The sequence below is a fragment of the Cetorhinus maximus genome, chromosome 4 (genome assembly GCF_964194155.1).
Source record: "Cetorhinus maximus chromosome 4, sCetMax3.hap1.1, whole genome shotgun sequence".
Classification (NCBI taxonomy): domain Eukaryota; kingdom Metazoa; phylum Chordata; class Chondrichthyes; order Lamniformes; family Cetorhinidae; genus Cetorhinus; species Cetorhinus maximus.
The window spans coordinates 174,777,680-174,798,562 of NC_135882.1; the positions used below are offsets into that span (position 1 = coordinate 174,777,680).

The following is a 20,883-nucleotide window of genomic DNA, read 5'->3' on the forward strand; positions in this document are numbered from 1 at the left end:
CCTCATTTCTTTATTCTGTCATGGGATGTGGGCATCGTTGGCGAGGTCAGCATTTGTTACCCATCTCGAATTGCCCTTGAACTGAATGGCTCGCTCTGCCGTTTCAGGGGGCAGTTGAGAGTCAACAGCGTCGCTGTGGGTCTGGAGTCAATGGGCAAGGGAAAGAAGGATATTTCGTGAGCCAGATGGGTTTTTATGACAATTGTTCATTCCTGAGATCAGCCCTTTTAATGCCAGGTTTGTTAATTGAATTTAAATTCCACCAGCTGCCATGGTGCGATTTGAACCCGTGTTGCCAGAGCGTTAGTCTGGGCCTCTGGATTTCTAGTCCAGTGCACCACTGCCTCCTTCTGTGGGTCAGGAAGATTGAGACTTGTCCCCCAGCTTGTGGTGAGTTATTGGATCTCGCCCAAAGGGGGTCGCTACTATAGCTGGAGAGTTATGTTCAACCTGTATTGGACCTTAGTTAGACCACACTCGAAAGCGCACATTCCCGGTGTCCATATTGCAAAGAAAGGATGTTAGAGACACTGGAGAAGGTGCAAATAAAAGATTTGCAAAGGTGGTAGAGATTATAACTATCGGGAAAAATTGATCGAATAGTGGCTCCTTTCTCTGGGAAAGAAAAGACTCTGAGGGTGACCTGATTGGAGGGTCATTGAAATTATGAAGGGGCTTCAATTGGCCAGGCAAATACCTTTCCCCCTGTGGGGGAATCCAGAATTAGGGGTCATAAATATGAGAGTCAGTAATAAATCTAATAAGGAATTCAGAATTTCTTTACCCAGAGAGCGGTGAGAATGTGGAACTCGCTCCCACAGGGAGTGGTTGAGGTGAATAGTGTAGTTGCGTTGAAGGGGGAAGCGCGCACTGTCGATGCTGCTGTTTCTGCTCCGCACAGGCCTCCTTCCATCCCCTATTTCACCTCACCCCATCCGCATATCTTTCTAGCCCTTTCTCCCTCATGGGTTTATCTAGCCCCCCCCACCCCCCCCTTGAATGGATCTACATCATTCAACTCAACCGCTCCCTGTGGTGAAAAAGGAATAATGTGCAGGGTTATAGGGCGAAGACAGGGGAATGGCGTGAGGGAAATTGCTCACTCGGAGAGCTGGCGCAGACATGATGGGCCGAATGGCGCTGTAACAATTCTTTGATTCTGTGACGCGCTATATTCTCACTGCTCTCTGGGTAAAGAACTTGCCCCTGAAATTCCCGACTGAATTTATTGGATTAATCTTCCATTTGTGGCCCCTGGCTCTGGTTTCTCCCTGATACCTTTAGCACGTCCGTCCCATCAAATCCCCCTTTCATCGTTTCAACGGCCCCCTCCGCTCTCTGATGTTGACCATGTTTTGACGCTGCGAAGGGATGTCGGGCGTTTTCTGACCTCTCGATGCTTTGTGTTTGCAGATGGTGTTGACGGGGAGGATGACCCCTCCTGCTCGTGGCCCCCCTCATCCCCCTCCAGCAAGGACCACGCGTCGCCCAACCACGGGGACGCTTGCGACTTTGGCGAAGAGGAAGGTGGCCCGGGGCTGCCTTACCCCTGCCAGTTCTGCGAGAAGTCCTTCAGCCGTCTCAGCTACCTGAAGCACCACGAGCAGAGCCACAGCGACAAGCTGCCCTTCAAGTGCACCTTCTGCAGCCGCCTCTTCAAACACAAGCGCAGCCGGGATCGGCACATCAAGCTCCACACGGGCGACAAGAAGTACCACTGCAGCGAGTGCGACGCCGCCTTCTCTCGCAGCGACCACCTGAAGATCCACCTGAAGACCCACACCTCCACCAAGCCCTACAAGTGCGCCATCTGCCGGAGGGGCTTCCTGACCTCCAGCTCCCTGCACGGCCACATGCAGGTCCACGAGAAGAACAAAGACGGACCCCAGTCGCTGTCCCGGCTGGAGGAGTGGAAGCTGAGGGACGCCCAGAAGTGCAGCCAGTGCGAGGAGGGCTTCGACCTGCCCGAGGACCTCCAGAAGCACATTGCCGAGTGCCACCCGGAGAGCTCGCCCTCCGAGGACCAGGCCGCCTTCCAGTGCATCTACTGCTCCGACCTCTTCACGGAGGAGAGCGTCCTGCTGGCCCACGTCGAGCAGACGCACGCCCGGGAGAAGGGCAACTGCTGCAGCGTCTGCTCCGAGCGCTTCCTCTCCGTGGAGGAGCTCTACGCCCACATGGACGGCCACCACCAGCAGCCGGAGCCCAGTAACCACAGCAACAGCCCCTCCATGGTGACCGTCGGGTACACGTCTGTGTCCAGCACCACGCCGGACTCCAACCTCTCGGTGGACAGCGCGAGCATGCTGGACATCGCCTCCCACCAGATGAAGCCCCGGGGCAAGAAGCGGGCGGCCCAGACGGTGCCCGATGGGGTGGCGCCCACTCTCAAACAGGCCAAGGTGACCTACAGCTGTATCTACTGCAGCAAACAGGTCTTCAACAGCCTGGCCGTGCTGCAGATCCACCTGAAGACGATGCACCTGGACAAACCAGAGCAGGCACACACCTGCCAGTTCTGCCTGGAGGTCCTGCCCTCCCTCTACAACCTCAACGAGCACCTCCGGCAGGTCCACGACAGCCAGCAGGACTCGCCCCCCCTCCTCGTCTCGGCCCTGCCCTCCTTGGTCTACCAGTGCAACTTCTGCTCCGAGGCGCTGAATGACCTGAACGGGCTCCAGGAGCACATCCGGTGCTCCCACAGCTTCAGCAGCGTGGTGACGAAGGACAGCAACGCCTTCTTCTGCCCTCACTGCCTGATGGGCTTCCTCACCGAGGCCTCGCTGGATGAGCACATCCAGCAGATCCACGCGGACGCCAGCAGCATCCGCTTTGACTCCCCCCTGCTGGGTGTGTCCAAGGACCCCGTGATGGAGGTGTACTCCTGCTCCTACTGCACCAACTCCCCTATATTCAACAACGTCCTGAAGCTCAACAAGCACATCAAGGAGAACCACAAGAACATCCCGCTGGCGCTCAGCTACAACAACGGCAGCAAGAAGTCTAGCAGGGCCACCAGCCCCCTCTCCCCGCTGAGCGTGGAGCAGAGCTCGGTCAAGGTGGGGCACGGTGGGAGCACGGGACCCTCGCACGCGGCCAGCGAGTACTGCTGCAACCAGTGCACTGCCAAATTTGCTGCCTTCGACAGTTTCCAGGCCCACCTGAAGACCCACCTTGGCACCCTCATAAAGAAGCTGGCCTGCCCGCAGTGCAGCAAGGAGTTCCCGTCGCAGGAGACCTTGCTGAAGCACGTGACCGTCCACTTCATGATCACCTCCACCTACTACATCTGCGAGAGCTGCGACAAGCAGTTCACCACGGTGGACGACCTGCAGAAGCACCTGCTGGAGATGCACACCTTTGTCTTCTTCCGCTGCACCCTGTGCCAGGAGGTCTTCGACTCCAAGGTGTCCATCCAGCTCCACCTGGCCGTCAAGCACAGCAACGAGAAGAAGCTCTTCCGCTGCACCTCCTGTAACTGGGACTTCCGGAACGAGGGGGACCTCCAGGTCCACGTCAAGCACAACCACCTCGACCACCAGGGCAAGATGCACAAGTGCATTTTCTGCGGCGAGATCTTTGGCACGGAGGTGGAGCTGCAGTGCCACATCACCACCCACAGCAAGAAGTACAACTGCAAGTTCTGCAGCAAAGCCTTCCACGCCATCATCCTCCTGGAGAAGCACCTGAGGGAGAAGCATTGCGTCTTTGAGGCCAAGGCCCAGAACTGTGGCTCCAATGGCTCCGCGGAGCAGGTCCACAAGGAGGAGGCGGAGCTGCAGAACATCCTTGTCAACCACCAGGAATCCCACAACAGCCACGACGGCAGCGAGGAAGACGTGGACACCTCCGAGACCATGTACGCCTGTGACATCTGCGGAGCTGCCTACACGATGGACTCGCTCCTTCAGAACCACCAGCTGCGGGACCACAACATCCGCCCAGGGGAGAGCGCCATCGTCAAGAAGAAAGCTGAGCTGATCAAAGGGAACTACAAGTGCAACGTCTGTTCCAGAACCTTCTTCTCTGAAAGCGGCCTGCGTGAGCACACCCAGACCCACCTGGGGCCGGTGAAGCACTACATGTGCCCAATCTGTGGCGAGCGGTTCCCCTCTCTCCTCACCCTCACCGAGCACAAAGTTACTCACAGCAAAAGCCTCGACACCGGGACGTGCCGGATCTGCAAGATGCCCCTTAAGTGCGAGGAGGAGTTCCTGGAGCACTGTCAGATGCACCCGGACCTCCGCAACTCCCTGACCGGCTTCCGCTGTGTGGTCTGCATGCAGACGGTCACCTCCACCTTGGAGCTGAAGATCCACGGGACCTTCCACATGCAGAAGACAGGCAGCGCTTCCAGCATGCAGCAAGCCACACGCAACCCGCCCCTTCAGAAGCTCTACAAGTGCGCGTCGTGCCTGAAGGAGTTCCGGTCTAAGCAGGACTTGGTGAAACTGGACATCAACGGGCTGCCTTACGGACTCTGCGCTGGCTGCGTCAACGGCAGCAAGCACACCAGCCCGACCGTTAGCGTCAACCTGAACGGCAACCGGCAGCTCTCCGAGCAGAGCCCCGCCGAGGGCAAGGGCAAGGGCGGGGCGGTGAAAACCCGCTGCCTGAACTGCAACGTGAAGTTCGAGTCGGAAAGCGAGCTCCAGAACCACATTCAGACTGTCCACGCCAACCTGCCTCCTGACAGCAACAACCACCTGAAAACTCCCCAGGTCTCCCCCATGCCCAAAGTCAGCCCGCCACAACCGGAGGAGGTAATTACCAAAACGATCGCTAAAGGGCAGCAAGCCTTTCCTTCCCTGCCTTGGTGGGCTGTTCCCGGAGGGGAGCGGTTCATGGTTCACGGTTCAGAAACCATTTCCTTGTGTTTCCCCGGTGTTCTGGGGAGCCCGAGAGATTATATTGCACATTGTGGAAAGTGAAAAAAGAAAAGGAGTAAGCTAAAGTCACTGTCTCTGCCGACGCCAGGTCAATCCAGTAGGAAACTCAGGAGTAACTCGAGCTAGGAGGAGGTGAGAATGTAGGACTCGCTCCCACACGGAGGCGAGTAGCACAGATGCATCTAATGGGCAGATTGAGGGAGAAAGGAATAGGAGGATGTGTTGATGTGAGGAGGGGCGAGAGGAGGCTCCTGTGGAACAGAAAACACCAACATGGGCCGGTTTGGGGGGGTGGGGGCGAATGGCCTGTTTCTGTGCTTTGTAATTCCATTTTTCACCTGTGGGGGCGTGAGCAGTGCAGACATTAGAAATACTAAAGAATAAACTGTGGATAAGTAAGATTAACATGAGACTAAGCCGTGAGTGCTTCATTTTATGTTTCATTGAAATGGCACTAAAGAGAGTTCTAGATATTCAAGAGGAACTGTGTTGCTTGTTCGGCCTTGTTCTGGGTGCCAGGCTTTGGGAAGGATGTCAAGGCCTTGGACAGGGTACAACTTGAATTCGATTAATTAATAATTTTGGAATTGAAAACTAGTCTCAGTCATGATGAAACTGCCATAGGTTGTCACCAAAAAAACCCCCTTTAGGGATGGAAATCTGCCATCCCTTACCTGGCCTGGCCTAGGTTACCCCAGACCCACAGCCATGTGTTCAACTGCCAAGAAAGCTGCTCAGTTCAAGGGCAACTAGGGATGGACGGCGAATGCTGGCCCTGCCAGTGATGTCCGCACCCCATGAGAGAATTTTTAAAGTACCCAAGTTGACTGATGAACACAGGCTAGAAGTTTGGAAAGGATTTTAAGACTAGTTATTCACCAACTGTTATTTTAACCAGTTCGCGAACATGCAACATTTGACGCACAGGCAAAGTTTCAGCTTGTTCACCAACTCTCCCCGCACCTCATAATGGCTTAGAGCCTTGTGACTCCACATTTCCTCTGCCCCTCCTGCTCTACACTCCCACCCCACCCACCCAGAGAAGAGGCAAAAACATGAGGGAGGAAAATGGGTTCGTGCTGGCATCAAAAAAAAAACACCGACTGGAAAACCGAACATTTGAAAAAGAAACTCGTGTTTTCCAAACGCCAGCTTGTAATTTAACAGCTTGTCTTAACACAGAAAAATGGTCCCCGGAAAACAGGAAACTTGCGTTTCTATAGCGCCTTTCATGACCTCGGGAGGTCCCAAAGAGTTTTGCAGCCAATGAAGCACTTCAAAATGTAGTCACTGTTGGCATGAGGGAATGGGCAGGAGTTTAGGAAAATAGTTAAGAGAATAGTTGAGTCAGTTTCGATGTTTAGTGGGAATTAGAAGTTCTCAGACCAAGTCTTTAGTTGATGAACATTAATTTGCTTCTTTGTATAAGTCCAGGGGGGATGTGAAGGTTTTAGAGAGGGCGCAGAAAAGACTTAGAAGAGTGGCTCCAGCGATGAGGGATTTTAGTTATGTGGGTAGTAAGGAGAAGCTGGGGTTGTTCTCCTTCGAGATGAGAAGGTTGGGAGGAAATTTGATAGAGCTGTTCAAAATCCTGAGCGATCTAGACAGAGTAGATAGAGAGAAACTGTTCCCACTGGAAGAGTCAAGAACCAAAGGATTCAAGGTGGGTGTCAGAAGAACCAGTGACATCATGAGGGAAATTGTTTTCACACAGCGAGTGGTTAGGATCTGAGATGCACTGTCTGAGGGTGAGGTGGAGGCAGGTTCAATCATAGCTTTCAAGAGGGAATTGGGTGAGCTCCTGAAGAGTAAAAAATGCAGGGTTATGGGGGGAAGGGTGGAGGTGTGAGGCCAGCTGAGTTGCTCTTGCAGGGAGCTGGCAGGGATCTGATGGGCCGAATGGCCTCCTGTTCTCGTGTTGCCCTAGTCCCACATATATCTCAGTTGTCCTCCCTGGGCTAATTCCTCCCAAGAACACATCTGTACAAAGCAAGTGATAAATCATTTGTAGGAATGACATACATCCCTGTAATTGTCTCCAGTTGAATGATTTGATCGACATCTCATCCAAACAAAGTCTTGACCAAACATCTGGGTGGTCTGCTGCTCCAAACCAAAATCCTTGATGTGTAGAACAGGGTGAGGTAATCCTTTCATAACACGTAGAGAGAAAGTCAAAAAGGACGGTTGTTAGAACAGATTCTTGAAATTCGACTAATGTTAATCAATCCTCCTCTCGAGTTTGGAATCTGTAACATGTGAATCCTCAGGCTAGCACAGAAGGGGGCCATTTGGCCCATCGAGTCTGCACTGGTGCTTCTGAAGATCGATCCAGTTAGTCCCAGCCCTCCACTCTTTTCCCAAATCCCAGCAAATGTCTTTCCCCTCCAAGCATTTATTCAATTCCCCTTTTGAAAGCTATGATTGAATCTGTATCCATCACTTTATCGGGTACTGCATTCCAAATCCTAACTACTCATTGTGTGAACACCTTTTCACCTCTGGTCTTTTTGCTAATCAGTTTAAATCTGTTATCAAACATTCAAACATAGAAACAATTATACTTTATTTGCTCCATGTAAAGCCATCATGGTTTTAAACGCCTCGACCAGATCTCCTCTTGGCTTTCTCAGTCCTTTGGAGAACAACCTCAGCTTCTCCATCCAGGTCATTGTAGTCCCTCATTGCTGATGAAAAGATTAAATGAAAGTCGCCATAGTCCCAGAGGCTCCTTTCTCACCAGAGAGAGACGACCGGTGGTGAGTTTAACCCGAGGGTTGCCACAGCTCAGGTGAGAGGTGAGATTGAGAAGGCAGATGTCCTCAGCCGTTATAGGTATTGAACCCACGCTGTTGGCATCACTCTACATCACAAACCAGGCATCCAGCCATCTGGGCTAACCTTACTTAAGTAAGGATAGACTTGCACAGGAGGCAGTTCAGAGAAAGTTCACTTGGCTGATTCCTTGGAATGAAAGGGTCATCACATGAGGAAAAGTTGAGCAGGTTGGGCCTATACTCACTGGAGTTTAGAAGAATGGGAGGTGATCTTATTGAAAGGTATAAGATCCTGAGGGGACTTGACAGGGTGTTTCCCCTTGTGGAGGAACTTTGAACCAGGGGGCACGGTTTAAAAATAAAGGGGTCTCCCATTTAAGATGGAGATGAGGAGGAATTTCCTCTCTCAGGGTCGTTGGTCTGTGGAGTCCGTGTCTCTCTCTCTCTCTCTCTCTCTGCACTGCGGAAGCATGCAGACTCGATGGGCCAAATGGCCCCCCTCCTGTGCTTGCCTGAGAATTCACATGTTACAGATTCCAATGCACAGAGAGCAGTGGAGGCTGGGGTCATTGAGTATATTCAAGCCTGATCAACAAGAGAGTCCAGGGTTATGGTGGGTGCAGACAGGAAAGTGGAATTAAGGCCACAATCAGATCAGCCATGATCTGACTAACTTGCAGAGCAGACTCGATGGGCAGAGTGGCCTATCCCTGCTATTTCTTATGATGTTATGATGAAAATTGGGAAGGCGCAAGATGCCCGAACTGGAGGGGCATGGAGATGTCGGAGGGTCGTGTGGCTGAAGGATAGGGAAATAAAGTAGTAGATGGTGGAGTAGGCCATTCGGCCCCTCGAGCCTGCTCCGCCATTCAATATCATCATGTCTCAGAAGGGGTTTGAAAACAGGAATCAGAATTTTAAAATCGAGGCGTTGCTGGACCAGGAGTCAGCGGGGGCTGATGAGGCTGCAGTTTGCTGTGTCTGCCCTTCTGATCCAGTATAGGCATTGCGTGCCCTCATAGTGATCGTTCTTGCCTTATTCATGTCTCTCTCTCTCTCCCTCTCTCTGCACATTGATATAAATACCATCTATTCCTGGGGACTTAATTATTTTGAGCTCTTGTAGCCTGTCTTTGACTTCCATCTCATTTGTACCAAAATCATTGATTTTGCATGGATTATCTGTGTTTGGGGAGGGTTTCTTGCTCATGTCCCTCCTTTGTGAACACTTGCCAGGGAAGGACTCGGACAGATTATTTACTATTGGGAGATTCATCTTTTGGTGTTTTGCTTCATCCCTGACTGCTCTTTTACTGACGCACCACTCAGGAAATATTTCACTGCCTCACGTTTGCTGACACGCTTTCAGTTCCTAATTGCCTCTTTGTTCTTTCATTCAGTATTGCCTCTACCTTGCTTTGTGTTCATCCCAGTTCTTTCCCCTCCCAGTGACCCCCTTCCTCTCAGTGACCCCCTTCCCCTCTGTGACCCCCCTTCCCCTCTGTGACCCCCTTCCCCTCTGTGACCCCCTTCCCCTCTGTGACCCCCCTTCCCCTCTCAATGACCCCCCTTTCCACTCCGAATGACTCCCCCTTTCCCCTCCCCGTGACCCCTTTACCCCTCCTAGTGACCCCCCTTTCCCCTCCCCGTGACCCCTTTACCCCTCCCAGTGACCCCCCTTTCCCCTCTCATTGACTCCCCCCTTTTCCCTCCAAGTGACCCCCCTTCCCCCTCTCCGTGACCCCTTTACCCCTCCCAGTGACCCCACCTTTCCCCTCCCAGTGACCCCCCTTTCCCCCTCCCCATGACCCCTTTACCCCTCCCAGTGACCCCTTCCTCCTCCCCATGACCCCTTTACCCCTCCCCGTGACCCCCCTTTCCCCCTCCCCGTGACCCCTTTACCCCTCCCCGTGACCGCCCTTCCCCCTCCCTGTAACCCCCTTTCCCCCTCCCAATGACTCCACCTTCCCCTCCCAGTGACCCCCATTTCGCTCCTAGTGACGACCCCCTTTCCCCTCCTCAGTGATCCTCATTCCCCTCATTCAAAAAAGGACCAGTGGGGTCTGGGGTGGGGGGAGCTTTTTTATGCAGTGAGTTGTGATCTCGAATGTGCTGCCTGAATGGGTTCAACAGTGACTTTCAAAAGGGGAACTAAGGTTACGTTTGAATGGGACAATTGGCTGGGCTAAGGAGAAAGAGCAGAGGGAGTGGGGCTAATTGGAAAGGCACATTCAAAGAGCCAGCAGAGGCACAATGGGCTGAGTGGCCTCTCACCTGTGCTGTATGATTCTATACTGGTGACCAGGTTAATGGAGGAGCAGAGGGGGTATCAAGACTTGGGTTTGGAAAATAAAATGATCATTCAAAACGAGCATAACAGTAACCAGACAATATTCATGCCTGTGAAACAAGGAGACCCTAATAATCAGGTTACAAAAGTTCATCCAAAGCTCTGTTGCTGGTGTCCTAACACATACTGATTCCCCTTGATCTATCACCCCCTGTGCTCGGTGACCTACACCGGCCCCTCATTAAACAATGCCTTGATTTTTAAAACGCTCACTCTTGCTTTCCAATTCCTCCACGGCTTTGCTTCCCCTCCCGGCCCTCTCCCCGCTCCCTATCTCTGTAATCTCTTCCAGCCCCACAACCCTCTGAGATCTCCATCCTTATTTTAATCCTGGCCTTTTTTGCGCATCCCCAATTTTAAATCGCTCCACTATTTGCGGCCGTGCCTTCAGCTGCCTGGGCCCTAAGCTCTGGAATTCCCTCCCTGAACCTCTCAGTCTCTCTCTCTGCTCCTTTAAGACATTCCTTAAAGCCAACCGCTTTGACCGAGCTTTTGGAAGCTTGTCCTAATGTCTCCTTACATAGCTCAGCGTCAAGTTTTGTTTGATAATGCCCCTGTGAAGTGCCTTGGGACATTTTTCTACATAAGGATGCTATATAAATATCCATTGTTGTAGGAGGTAATTCCAGAGCTTAGGCGCTGGACAGCTGAAGGCACGGCCACGAATGGAAGTCAGGGGACTGCGCAAGAGGCCTGAATTAGAGGAGTGCAGTGACCTCGGAGGGCTGTGGGGCAGGGGGGGGGCACTTACGGAGATAAAGAGGGGCGAGAGACAAGAGATTGCCTGATGCGTGGTTCCCCGGCAGCAGGGAGAGAGTGAACAGGTCATTTCAGCTTGAAAATAACAAGAGTGGCTCACCGAGAACGGATGAAACATAACGCTCCCAATTTGATTTTTAAATAACTTGTTGCAAACAGACCAGTTGCTCCACTTGAAAGAAATGACCCTGTCAATAGTGGGTCATTGTAATCAGCTACCCATGTGTTCCTGTCTGTGTCAACTCCATCACCCATTGGAAATCTATACACAATTTTCAACGAGTTGAAAATATGAAATCTCGCATTCCCATCAGAGAATGACAAGACTATAATTCAAACCACATTCAATTCGAAAACACATTTCACTGCTCAGGTAAAAAAAAAAATCTATTTACATAATTATGATAATTTATGGCCTTCTGTGGATGGAGCTGTTTTGCAGAGGTCAGGGATTCCCTTGACCAAGCATAACGCAAGGAAAATGACAAGTTAAAGTACTCGCCCTTTAGAAATCACCATTTAGGCCTCAGCTGGGTTACTGTGTCCATTCTGGGTGCCACAGTTTAGGAGCCTAGGCTGTAAACCGCTCTTGTTTCTTTTTTTTTCTTAACTTGCTGAACACTCATCTGGAGAAGCAATGGAAGAATTCATCATCACTTTAGGAAGGATGTCAAGGCCTTGGAGAGGGTGCAGAGGGGATTTACTTGAATGGTACCAGGGGTGAGAGACTTCAGTTAATGTGAAGAGACTGGAGAGGCTGGGATTGTTCTCAGAGGAGATGTACAAAATAATGAAGAGTTTTGATAGAGTAAATAAGGAGAAACTGTTTCCAGCGGCAGGAGGGTTGGTAACCAGAGGGCGCAGATTGAAGGTAATTGGGAAAAGAACTAGATGGGAGATGAAGAGAAGTGTTTTTTTTTTGCGGAGCGAGTTGCTTGATCTAGAAATTGCTTGAAAGGCCGTGTCTTTAATTCGTTCATGGGATGTGGGCGCCGCTGGCAACATCATCATTTATTGCCCATCTCTAATTGCTCTTGAGAATCACAGAATCGTTAAAGTGCAGAAGGAGGCCATTTGGCCCATTGTATCTGCACTAGCTCTTCGAATGATCAATTCACTGAGTGCCATTCTCCCCGTAACCCTGCACATTCCCGCTTTTCAGATAACAGTCTAATTCCCTTATGAATGTTTCAGTTGAACCTGCCTCTACCTCGCTCTTTGGCAATGCATTTCCAGACCTTAACCATCCACTGCATCAAAAAGTTTTCCCTCGTGTCGCTCTTGCTTCTTTTGTAAATGATTTTAAATCTAAGCCCCCTCGTTCTCAATCCTCCCACCAATCAGAACAATTTTCCCCTATCTACTCTGTCCAGACACCTCATGATTTTGAACACCTCTATCAAAACTCCTCTCAGCCTTCTCTTCTCCAAGGTGAACAGTCCCAACTTTTCCAATCTCTCTTCATACCTGAAGTTTCTCATTCCTGGAACCATTCTCGTGAGCCTTTGCTACACTTAGAATGCCTTCACATCCTTCCTAAAGTGTGGTGCCCAGGACACTGTGCTGAGGCTGAACCAGTGTGCTATACAAGTTCAACATAACCTCCTTGCTTTTCTACTCTTTGCCCCAATTAATGAAGCCCAGGATACTGTATGTTTTATTCACCGCACTCTCAACCTGCCTTGCCCCTTTCAATGACTTATGCACATATACACCCAGGTCCCTCTGCCCCTGCCTCCCCTTTAGAGTTGCACCCTTCATTTCATATTGTCTTTCCATGCTCTTCGTATCACAGGGAATCACTTCCGATTTCTCCACATTGAACTTCATCTGCCACTTGTCCACCCATTCCACCAACTTGTCTATGTCCTTTTAAAGTTCTAAGCTATCCTCCTCAAGTTAACAATAACCTCCAAGTTCTGTATCATCTGCAAATTTTGAAATTGTGCCTTGTACACCAAGGCCTAGTTCATTAATATATATCAGGAAAAGCGAGGGTCATAACACTGACTCCTGGGGAACTCCACTACAAGCCTTCCTCCAGTCTGAAAAACATCTATTCACCACTACTCCGTTTCCTGTCACTCAGCCAATTTTGTACCCATGTTGTTACTGTCCCTTTTATCCCATGAGCTATAACTTTTCTCACAAGTCTGTTGTGTGGCACGATATCAAACGCCTTTTGGAGGTCCAAGTACACCACATCAGCAACAATACCCTCATCAGCTCTGTCTGTTATGTCTTCAAAAACTCCAGCAAGTTAGTTAAACATGATTTGCCCTTAAGAAATCCATGTTGACTTCCTTTAATTAACCCACATTTGTCCATTTGATGATTAATTTTTTTCCCTAATTATTTTTTCTAGAAGTTTCCCCACCACTGAAGTTAGACTGACTGCCTGTAGTTGCTGGATTTATCGTTATACCCTTTTTTGAACAAGAGTGCAATGTTTACAATTCTCCAGTCCTCTGGCACCACACCTGAGTCTAAGGAAGACTGAGGGTGGTGGTGAGCAGCTGCCTTGAGCCGCTGCAGTCCATGTGGTGTAGGTACGCCCACAGTGCTGTTAGGGAGGGAGTTCCAGGATTTTGACCCAGCGACAGTGAAGGAATGGCCGATATATTTCCAAGTCAGGATGGTGTGTGGCTTCAAGGGAAACTCGAGGGTGGTAGTGTTCCCATGAGGCTGCTGCCCTTGTCCTTCCAGGTGGTAGAGGTCGCAGGTTTGGAGGGTGAGTTCCTGCAGTGCACCTTGTTCATGGTACACACTGCTGCCACTGTGTGCTGGTAGTGGAGGGAGTGAATGTTTAAGGTGGCAGATGGGGTTCCAGTCTAGTGGGCTGCTTTATCCTGGATGGCGTCAAGCCCCTTCACTGTTGTTGGAGCTATGCTCATCCAGGCAAGTGGAGAGTATTCCATCACTCTCCTGACTTGTGCCTTGTAGATGGTGGACAGACTTTGGGGAGTCAGGAGGTGAGTTACTCCCCACAGAATTCCCAGCCTCTGACCTGCTCTTGTAGCCACAATATTTATATGGCTGGTCCAGTTCCATTTCTGGTCAATGGTAATCTCCAGAATGTTTATAATGAGGGGTTCAGCAATGGTAATGCCATTGAATGTCAAGGAGAGATGGTTAGGTTCTCACTTGTTGGAGATGGTCATTGCTTGCCACTTGCATGGCACGAATCTTACTTGCCACTTGTCAGTCAAAGTCTGAAAGTTGTCCAGGTATTGCTGCTTATGGACATGGAATTGTTCAGTATCTGAAGAGTCATGAATGGTGCTGAACATGGTGCAATTATCAGCGAACATCCTCACTTCTGACCTTATGATGGATGGAAGGTCATTGATGAAGCAGCTGAAGATGGTTGGGCCGAGGACACAACCCTGAGGAAGTCCTGCAGTGAATTCCTGGGACTGAGATGATTGACCTCCAACAACCACAACCATCTTCCTTTGTGCTAGGTATGACTCCAACCAGTTGAGAGTTTAACCCCCTGATTCCCATTGACCTCAGTTTTGCTAGGGCTCCTTGATCGGCAAACTGCCTTGATGTCAAGGTCAGTCACTCTCACCTAACCTCTGGAGTTCAACTCTTGTACATGTTCGAAGCAAGGCCGTAATGAGGTCAGAAGCTAAGTGACCCTGGTGGAACACAAACTGAGTGTCAGCGAGCAGGTTATTGCTGAGTAAATGCCACTTGAAGATGGTAGATATCTTGTTGACGAGACGCACTGCTGCCGCTGTGCATCACTGGTGGAGGGAGTGAGTGTTTATGATGGTGGATGGGGTGCTGATCTAGCAGACAGAGGCAGATTTGGTAGTAAATTTCAAAAAGGAATTGGGTAAATACTTGAGGGGAAAGCATTGTATGGCTTTGGGGAAAGAGTAGGGTGAGTGGGTCAATCGGATAGCTGCACAGGACGGGCATGATGGACCGAATGGCTCCCTTCTATGCTGTACAATTCAGTGATAAACACCAATCCTACCTGACCAAATACAGGCACAAGTAACCCACTCTTTACTGCAATGCAGTGGCATGATATAATGGCAGCTCAACTAACAGCCCAGTAAAGGTTGGAAAAATGGAACGCAATCCTTTTGCTCCCCGCACTGAGGGTCACTGATCTATGGATCAGTTAGGTTCTGTCCTCTGACAATTACTTTCTAAATGATGTAAGGTTAGAAACAGTAGAGGTACAAAGAGCATTAGAGTTCCAGGGTCATAGATCATTAAAATGTCACAAAAAGATACAGAAAATAATGAAAAAGGTAATGGAATGCAGGCATTTATACTGATAGGACTAGAATTCAAGAGGGTAGGAGACTTGCTTCAGCATTACTATGCCCTGGTTAGACCACATCCGCAGTTACTACAGTCAGTTCAGAGCACCACATCTTAGGAAGGATATATTGACCTTGGGAGAGAGTGCAGTGCACATATACCAGAATGATAATTGGACTCCAAGGGTTAAATTAGGAGAAGCTGTTAAACAGACTAAGGTTAGAAAGTTAAGGGGCATTTGATCAAAGTTTTCGAGGCATTATTGGGAACAGATCGGATAAAAAGAGAAATTATTTCCGCTAGTTGGGGATTCTAGGGGGTGGATATTGCTCTTTGAGGTGGGAATCGGGAGTTGGGCCATTTCCCAATGTCATGTTCCCACCTTTTGCTTCAGCCCGGGGGTTCATGTTATTTTCTCTGCATGGAGTCAGAGGCAGGCTGGAATTGGGATTGCCGCTTCCCAATGCAGGTCTGAGGCGGGTACAAAGGTGGGCAGATGCAGAGGTTGGCAGGTTTGAAGGCCTGCCTCTGATTACTGGGACATCTGCCCAGTTCTGCTCATGTTTGTTGGGCACCCTGACTCTCTTAAGCCTTCATCTTCCATACCCTCTCCGTACCTCACATGCCCTTTCCATACTCCCCGTGTCTCCTCCAAGCTCACACACCCAGTATCCACCATGTACAGAACTCAAGAGCCCAACAATAATACTGGGAAGTCTTTGAAATGCTCATGAAGCTCAGAATAAATAAACATTCATTCAAAATCCAGGTGACAAAAAAAACTACTCCTATTAGGACCTCATAAGACTACAAACCAGACACACAGCCATTCAGACTCCACTTGTAAAAGAACCTTAATCCTCTTTAAGTGCTCTTAAATCTGTCAAAAAACAACAAACAACCATTAACAAATCACTTCAAAAAGCATAATCTAAGCATCTCCCGTTGTGGGGAGTGTGATGGCGTAGTGGTATTATCACTGACTAGTATTCCGGAGACCCAGGGTCTCTGGGGACCCAGGTTTGAATCCCACCACAGCAGATGGTGAAATTTAAGTCCACTAAAAGTCAGGAATTAATAAGTCTGACGATGACCGTGAGACCAATGACGATTGTTATAAAAACCCATCTGGTTCACTAATGTCTTTCAGGGGAAGGAAACCTGCTGTTCTTACCTGGCCTACATTTGTATCCAGACCCACAGCAATGTGGTTGACTCTTAAATGCCCTCCTAACAAGAGCAATTGGGGATGGGCAATAAATGCTGGCCTAGCCAGCGATGCCCACATCCCATGAACGAGTAATAAAAGGTGCTCATAAAATGTCAATCAAAGTTCACAGTCCACTTGACAGCTGTGTCAGCAACCCTTACTGAGCTGTGGTTTTGAAACTCACCCAAGCATTCATAATTGCACAACTGTGTAAACAAAATGCCCAGCGCTGAACACGTTAAAGCCTTTGAAGTTGCCTGAACAGATATCTGTCAATCTAAGAACTCAGCAATTTCATTTTTTTGAAAGGCTCAACAGATGGCTGACTGTGGATCAATGTAATGTGCAAAGCATAGGTCTAACTGACCCATTAAAATCTTATTTTCAACAGCATCCAATCCAGAAGCGCCCTTTATCCACTGGATAAAGTGCTCTAATGCATCTGAATGTGTTCACAATTCTGGTCAATTTAACGGTCACTTACTCTTTAAGGACAGAGCGGCATCATCAATCTCTGTATTGTTACAGATAGAGGGGGGTTAATTTAAACAGCACTAACTTCTCTCACAACCCGTCCATAAACAGAAAGGTGTTTTGATTTGTTTCCCTCATTATAAGCGGTGGCATATTTCCACAACCCCCTTGGTTTTGGTATGCTTCAATTTTCTATTAATAACCCCACAGCAAACTTGTGGTAGGATGAACTCAAAGGGTTAGTTCATTTGCACACGCTCAAAACGCGAATAGAGGGTTTGCGATGCCCCCCCCCTCACATTCAGATAGTAAAGAGAGGGATAGGGAAAAGAAAGATTTACAGTACAGAGACCACAGAGAAAATAAATATTGTTTCATACGGGTTTCAGAGTCCAGAATCAAAATTCATTGAGGTATTCCTTCAGTAGGTCAGTGGGTTGAACACCAGTGCTGGATAATTCACTCTTCCCAAGGGGTTGGCTTCACTCGATGAGAAAGTCATGCAGGGATGAATCAGCCTTGTAGGTGATGGTACAGGATTTCCAGCAGAAGCAGTGTAGATGGGGTATTCCACCTGGGCAGAGTCCCTTGTCAGAGAGGCTGCTAGTTAAATGGTTAATAGCAGACTGAACTATGCAGTTCAGCAAGGCAATATTACTTGTTCCACGAGCCAAAGGCCCATGTCACATGACTCCCACCTCTCCACCTGGTCTTTGACAAAGGATGTGTATCCCATTGTCTGGATCCTAAATACTGTTAAATGTCTCAGCCATTAGGAATTGAAAGGAAGGTTGCGGGTCCTTTGTTTTAGCAGATGGTCCATCTCCTGTTGGCCACCCTGGGTTATGCAGATGGCCTTTGTATAGCACTCTTTGAATTTGGGCTGTGCAGTCCACAGGTGGTCATTAGCGGCTCCTCAGAGATAAAGAGGTGTGTTTTCCCGAAACTTCTTTAGTTCGGGGGTCACAGACAGACATAGGTTCAACCATATTTAAGGCCTTTGTTCAGTTTTAAAATTCTAGAAATAGCAATGAGCATATTTATAGATTTTTCATAAAAATATAGTGTGAGGTCTTCGTCCCTCACAGCATTAAGAGAAGACTTAACTTATACTTATGAAGTTGGCAACAACTTTCAAACTTACCTGTCAAAAGGTTTGTGACTCCCACAACAGGCTTTCCCTAGGTCCGCGACCTCACTGACCTGATGTGGTTCGCACAAGCTTTAGAAACCCATCCACCGCGCTGAAAATCACAAACTCAATTACGGTCATCGTTGAGGCAGACGTCATTTATGGAAGACCTGGCGTCAGTGGTGGGTGTACGTCGGGTCGTGACCCTCCCATGTTCCCCATGCTGATCAAAATGGCGGCTGGCAGGAATCACCACGTGAGTTATGGATTTACAGCCCTCCCGGCCGCAGTTGGCAAAGGGTTTGCCCCTCGTTGCGACAGCAGAATCCAGTCCCAGGCCTCGGCAGCTGTACTGTTACACAGAGCCAGGTCTTTCAGGAGTGACATTAGGAAACACTTCTACACGTACATAGTATTTATCCTTAACAGAAAGGGGCCGTTTAGCCCATTCACTTTGCCTGTGCCAGCTCTTTAAAAGTTCGACCTAACTAGTCCCACCCCTCCTGCTCTGTCCAATTAGTCCCACTCACCCTGCTCTTTTCACATTAACCTGTTTTTTTTTAATCATGGGAGATGGGATGTGGACACCACTGGCTTGGCCCATCCCTAATTGCCTCGAGAACTGAGTGTCTTTCAAACGGCATTTAAGAGTCAACCACATTACTGAGAATCTGGAGTCACATGTAGGCCAGATGAGGTAAGGACGGCAGATTTCCTTCCCTAAAGGACATTAGTGAACCAGATGGGTTTTTACAACAATTGGCGATGGTTTTTATAGTCATCATCCAGATTTCTATTGAATTCAAGTTTCACCAGCATTACCCTGGATTACTAGTCCAGTGACAAGACCACTACGCCACTGCCTCCCCAGTTTATCTAATTCCCTTTTGAAAGTTACTATTGAATCTGCTTCCACCGCCCTTTCAGGCAGCACATTCCAGATCACAATGCAATATATATATATATATAAAAAAACTCCTCATTTTGCCCCTGACTCTTTGATTATTGAATCTCCTGCCACTGGAAACAGTTTTTCCTCATTTATTCTATCCAAAACCCTCATAATTGTGAAGAGCCGCGTTAAATCTCCGCTTAACCTCCTCTGCAGCAGCCCCAGCTTTTCCGGTCTCTCCACGTCACTGAAGTCCCTCATCCTTGGCCCAGTTCCAGTCAATGTGGTTGACTCTTAACTTGCCCTCTGAAATGGCCTTAGCAAGCCACTCAGATCAGGGGCAGTTAGGGATGGGCAACAAATCCTGGCCTTGCCAGCGACGCCCACATCCCAAGCAAGAATTAAGAAACAGATTCTTCTGCCCTCTCGAAAGCACTGACACCCCCTTCTAAGATGGCCCCGATATTCCAGCTGGGGCCCTGCCTTGTTTGAACAAGAGTTTCACAATAACTTGCTTGTTTTTGTACTCCCTTCATAAAGCCAAAGGGCCCATATGCCATTTTGACCTCTCCTCTCAACTTGTTCAACCACCTTCGAAGATCGTACGTCCTGGGCACCGCACTTTAGCAAGGATGTGAGGGTCTTGAGCTGGGTGCAGGGGAGATTGACCAGAATGGGTCCGGGGGCTGAGGGATTTTAGCTACGCGGTTAGGTTGTAAAGGCTGGGGTTGTTCTTCTTGGCGAAAGAAGATTGAGGGGAGATTTGATAGAGGTGGACAAGATTATGAGAGGTTTCAACAAGGTAGACAAAGAAAAACTGTTCCCATTGGCTGAAGGTACAAGGGCTGGGGGACTCGTATTTAAGGTTTTGGGCAAGAGGTGCAGTGTGGGACGTGGGGAAGAGCTTTTTTAATGCAGTGAGTGGTGATGACCTGGAACGCGTGGCCTACGAGGATGGTGAAAGTGGAAACGGTGAACGATTTCAGAAGCAAATTAGATGGGCGCTCGGAAACAAACTTGCAGGGCTACAGGGATAGAGTGGGTGAATGGGACTGACTGGATTACTGTACAGAGAACATGAGCTCAATGGGCTGAATGGCCTCCTTCTGTGCCATAATAATGATAGCATGACACTATGATCACCCATTCTCTCTGTTCCCTGCTGAAGTGTTGTTGATGGCCTCCACCTTGTTCATTTGCTTTCAGTCTGTTGCCTCAGTTCTTTTTAAACTAATTCTATAAAAGTTATATATCTAGCTCCCGCTCAATAGTGAGCCCGGAAATCCCAGATCACGTTAAACTTAATCATTCTTTGGACGCTGTCCCCTCCAGCTCCTGCGACATGCATTTTTTTTTTTGTACGATAGCTTGGTTTTAGTATGAATCCCAGGCCTTGATGAAGATTATCACTTGTGGCTTCGCTGATGTACTGAGCCATGGGGCAGTCATACATCAAGTTTTAGCGACTCTGACTCGCAAACTCTTGAGGGTTCCTCAGTTAATATTAGCTAACGTTGAAGCCTTCCCGTTAACATAACTTTCCAGTTCAGAAGTAGCCTTCCGAGCTCCGCACTATCATCTTCCTTGTCCGGAGCTGGAGATCTGTAACTGAGTTAGCTCAGGCTAGTCAGGATACCGGTGGCTTAACGAGAGCATTTGGCATCGTTTTCCACCTCCCACGGCAGCGCCATGCTTCACCTCCTGCTGTCTTTGACACGCTTGACTGCACCAGCACCTCCTCAGCTCATGTTGTTTGTATTAAACATGGTAGTGCAGTGGGTTTTTTTTTCATGGTTCTTGAGATCTGGGCTTCTCTGGCTAGACCAGCATTTATTGTTCATTCCTAGTTGCCCTTGAGAAGGTGGTGGTGAGCTGCCTTCTTGAACCGTTGCAGTCCCTGTGGTATGGATACACCCACAGTACTGTTAGGGAGGGAGTTCCAGGATTTTGACTTAGCGACTGTGAAGGAACAGCGATATATTTCCAAGTTAGGATGGTGAGTGACTTGGAGGGGAACACCCAGGTGGTGATCTTCCCATCTATATGCTGCCCTTGTCCTTCTAGGTGGTAAAGGTAGTGGGTTTGGAAGGTGCTGTCAAAGGGAACTTGGTGAATT

General features: G+C 49.1%; 1 protein-coding gene across 6 annotated transcripts in view; it reads left to right on the forward strand.

Moving 5' to 3' along the window:
- znf521 (zinc finger protein 521) overlaps nucleotides 1-20,883 on the forward strand; it is a 530,556-nt gene that overhangs the window by 201,844 nt on the left and 307,829 nt on the right. For all 6 annotated transcript variants that reach the window (XM_078541146.1, XM_078541148.1, XM_078541147.1 and 3 more), the window contains one exon: nucleotides 1,414-4,763. In XM_078541146.1, the coding sequence (XP_078397272.1) occupies nucleotides 1,414-4,763 (3,350 nt within the window). The remainder of the gene's footprint in view (nucleotides 1-1,413; nucleotides 4,764-20,883) is intronic.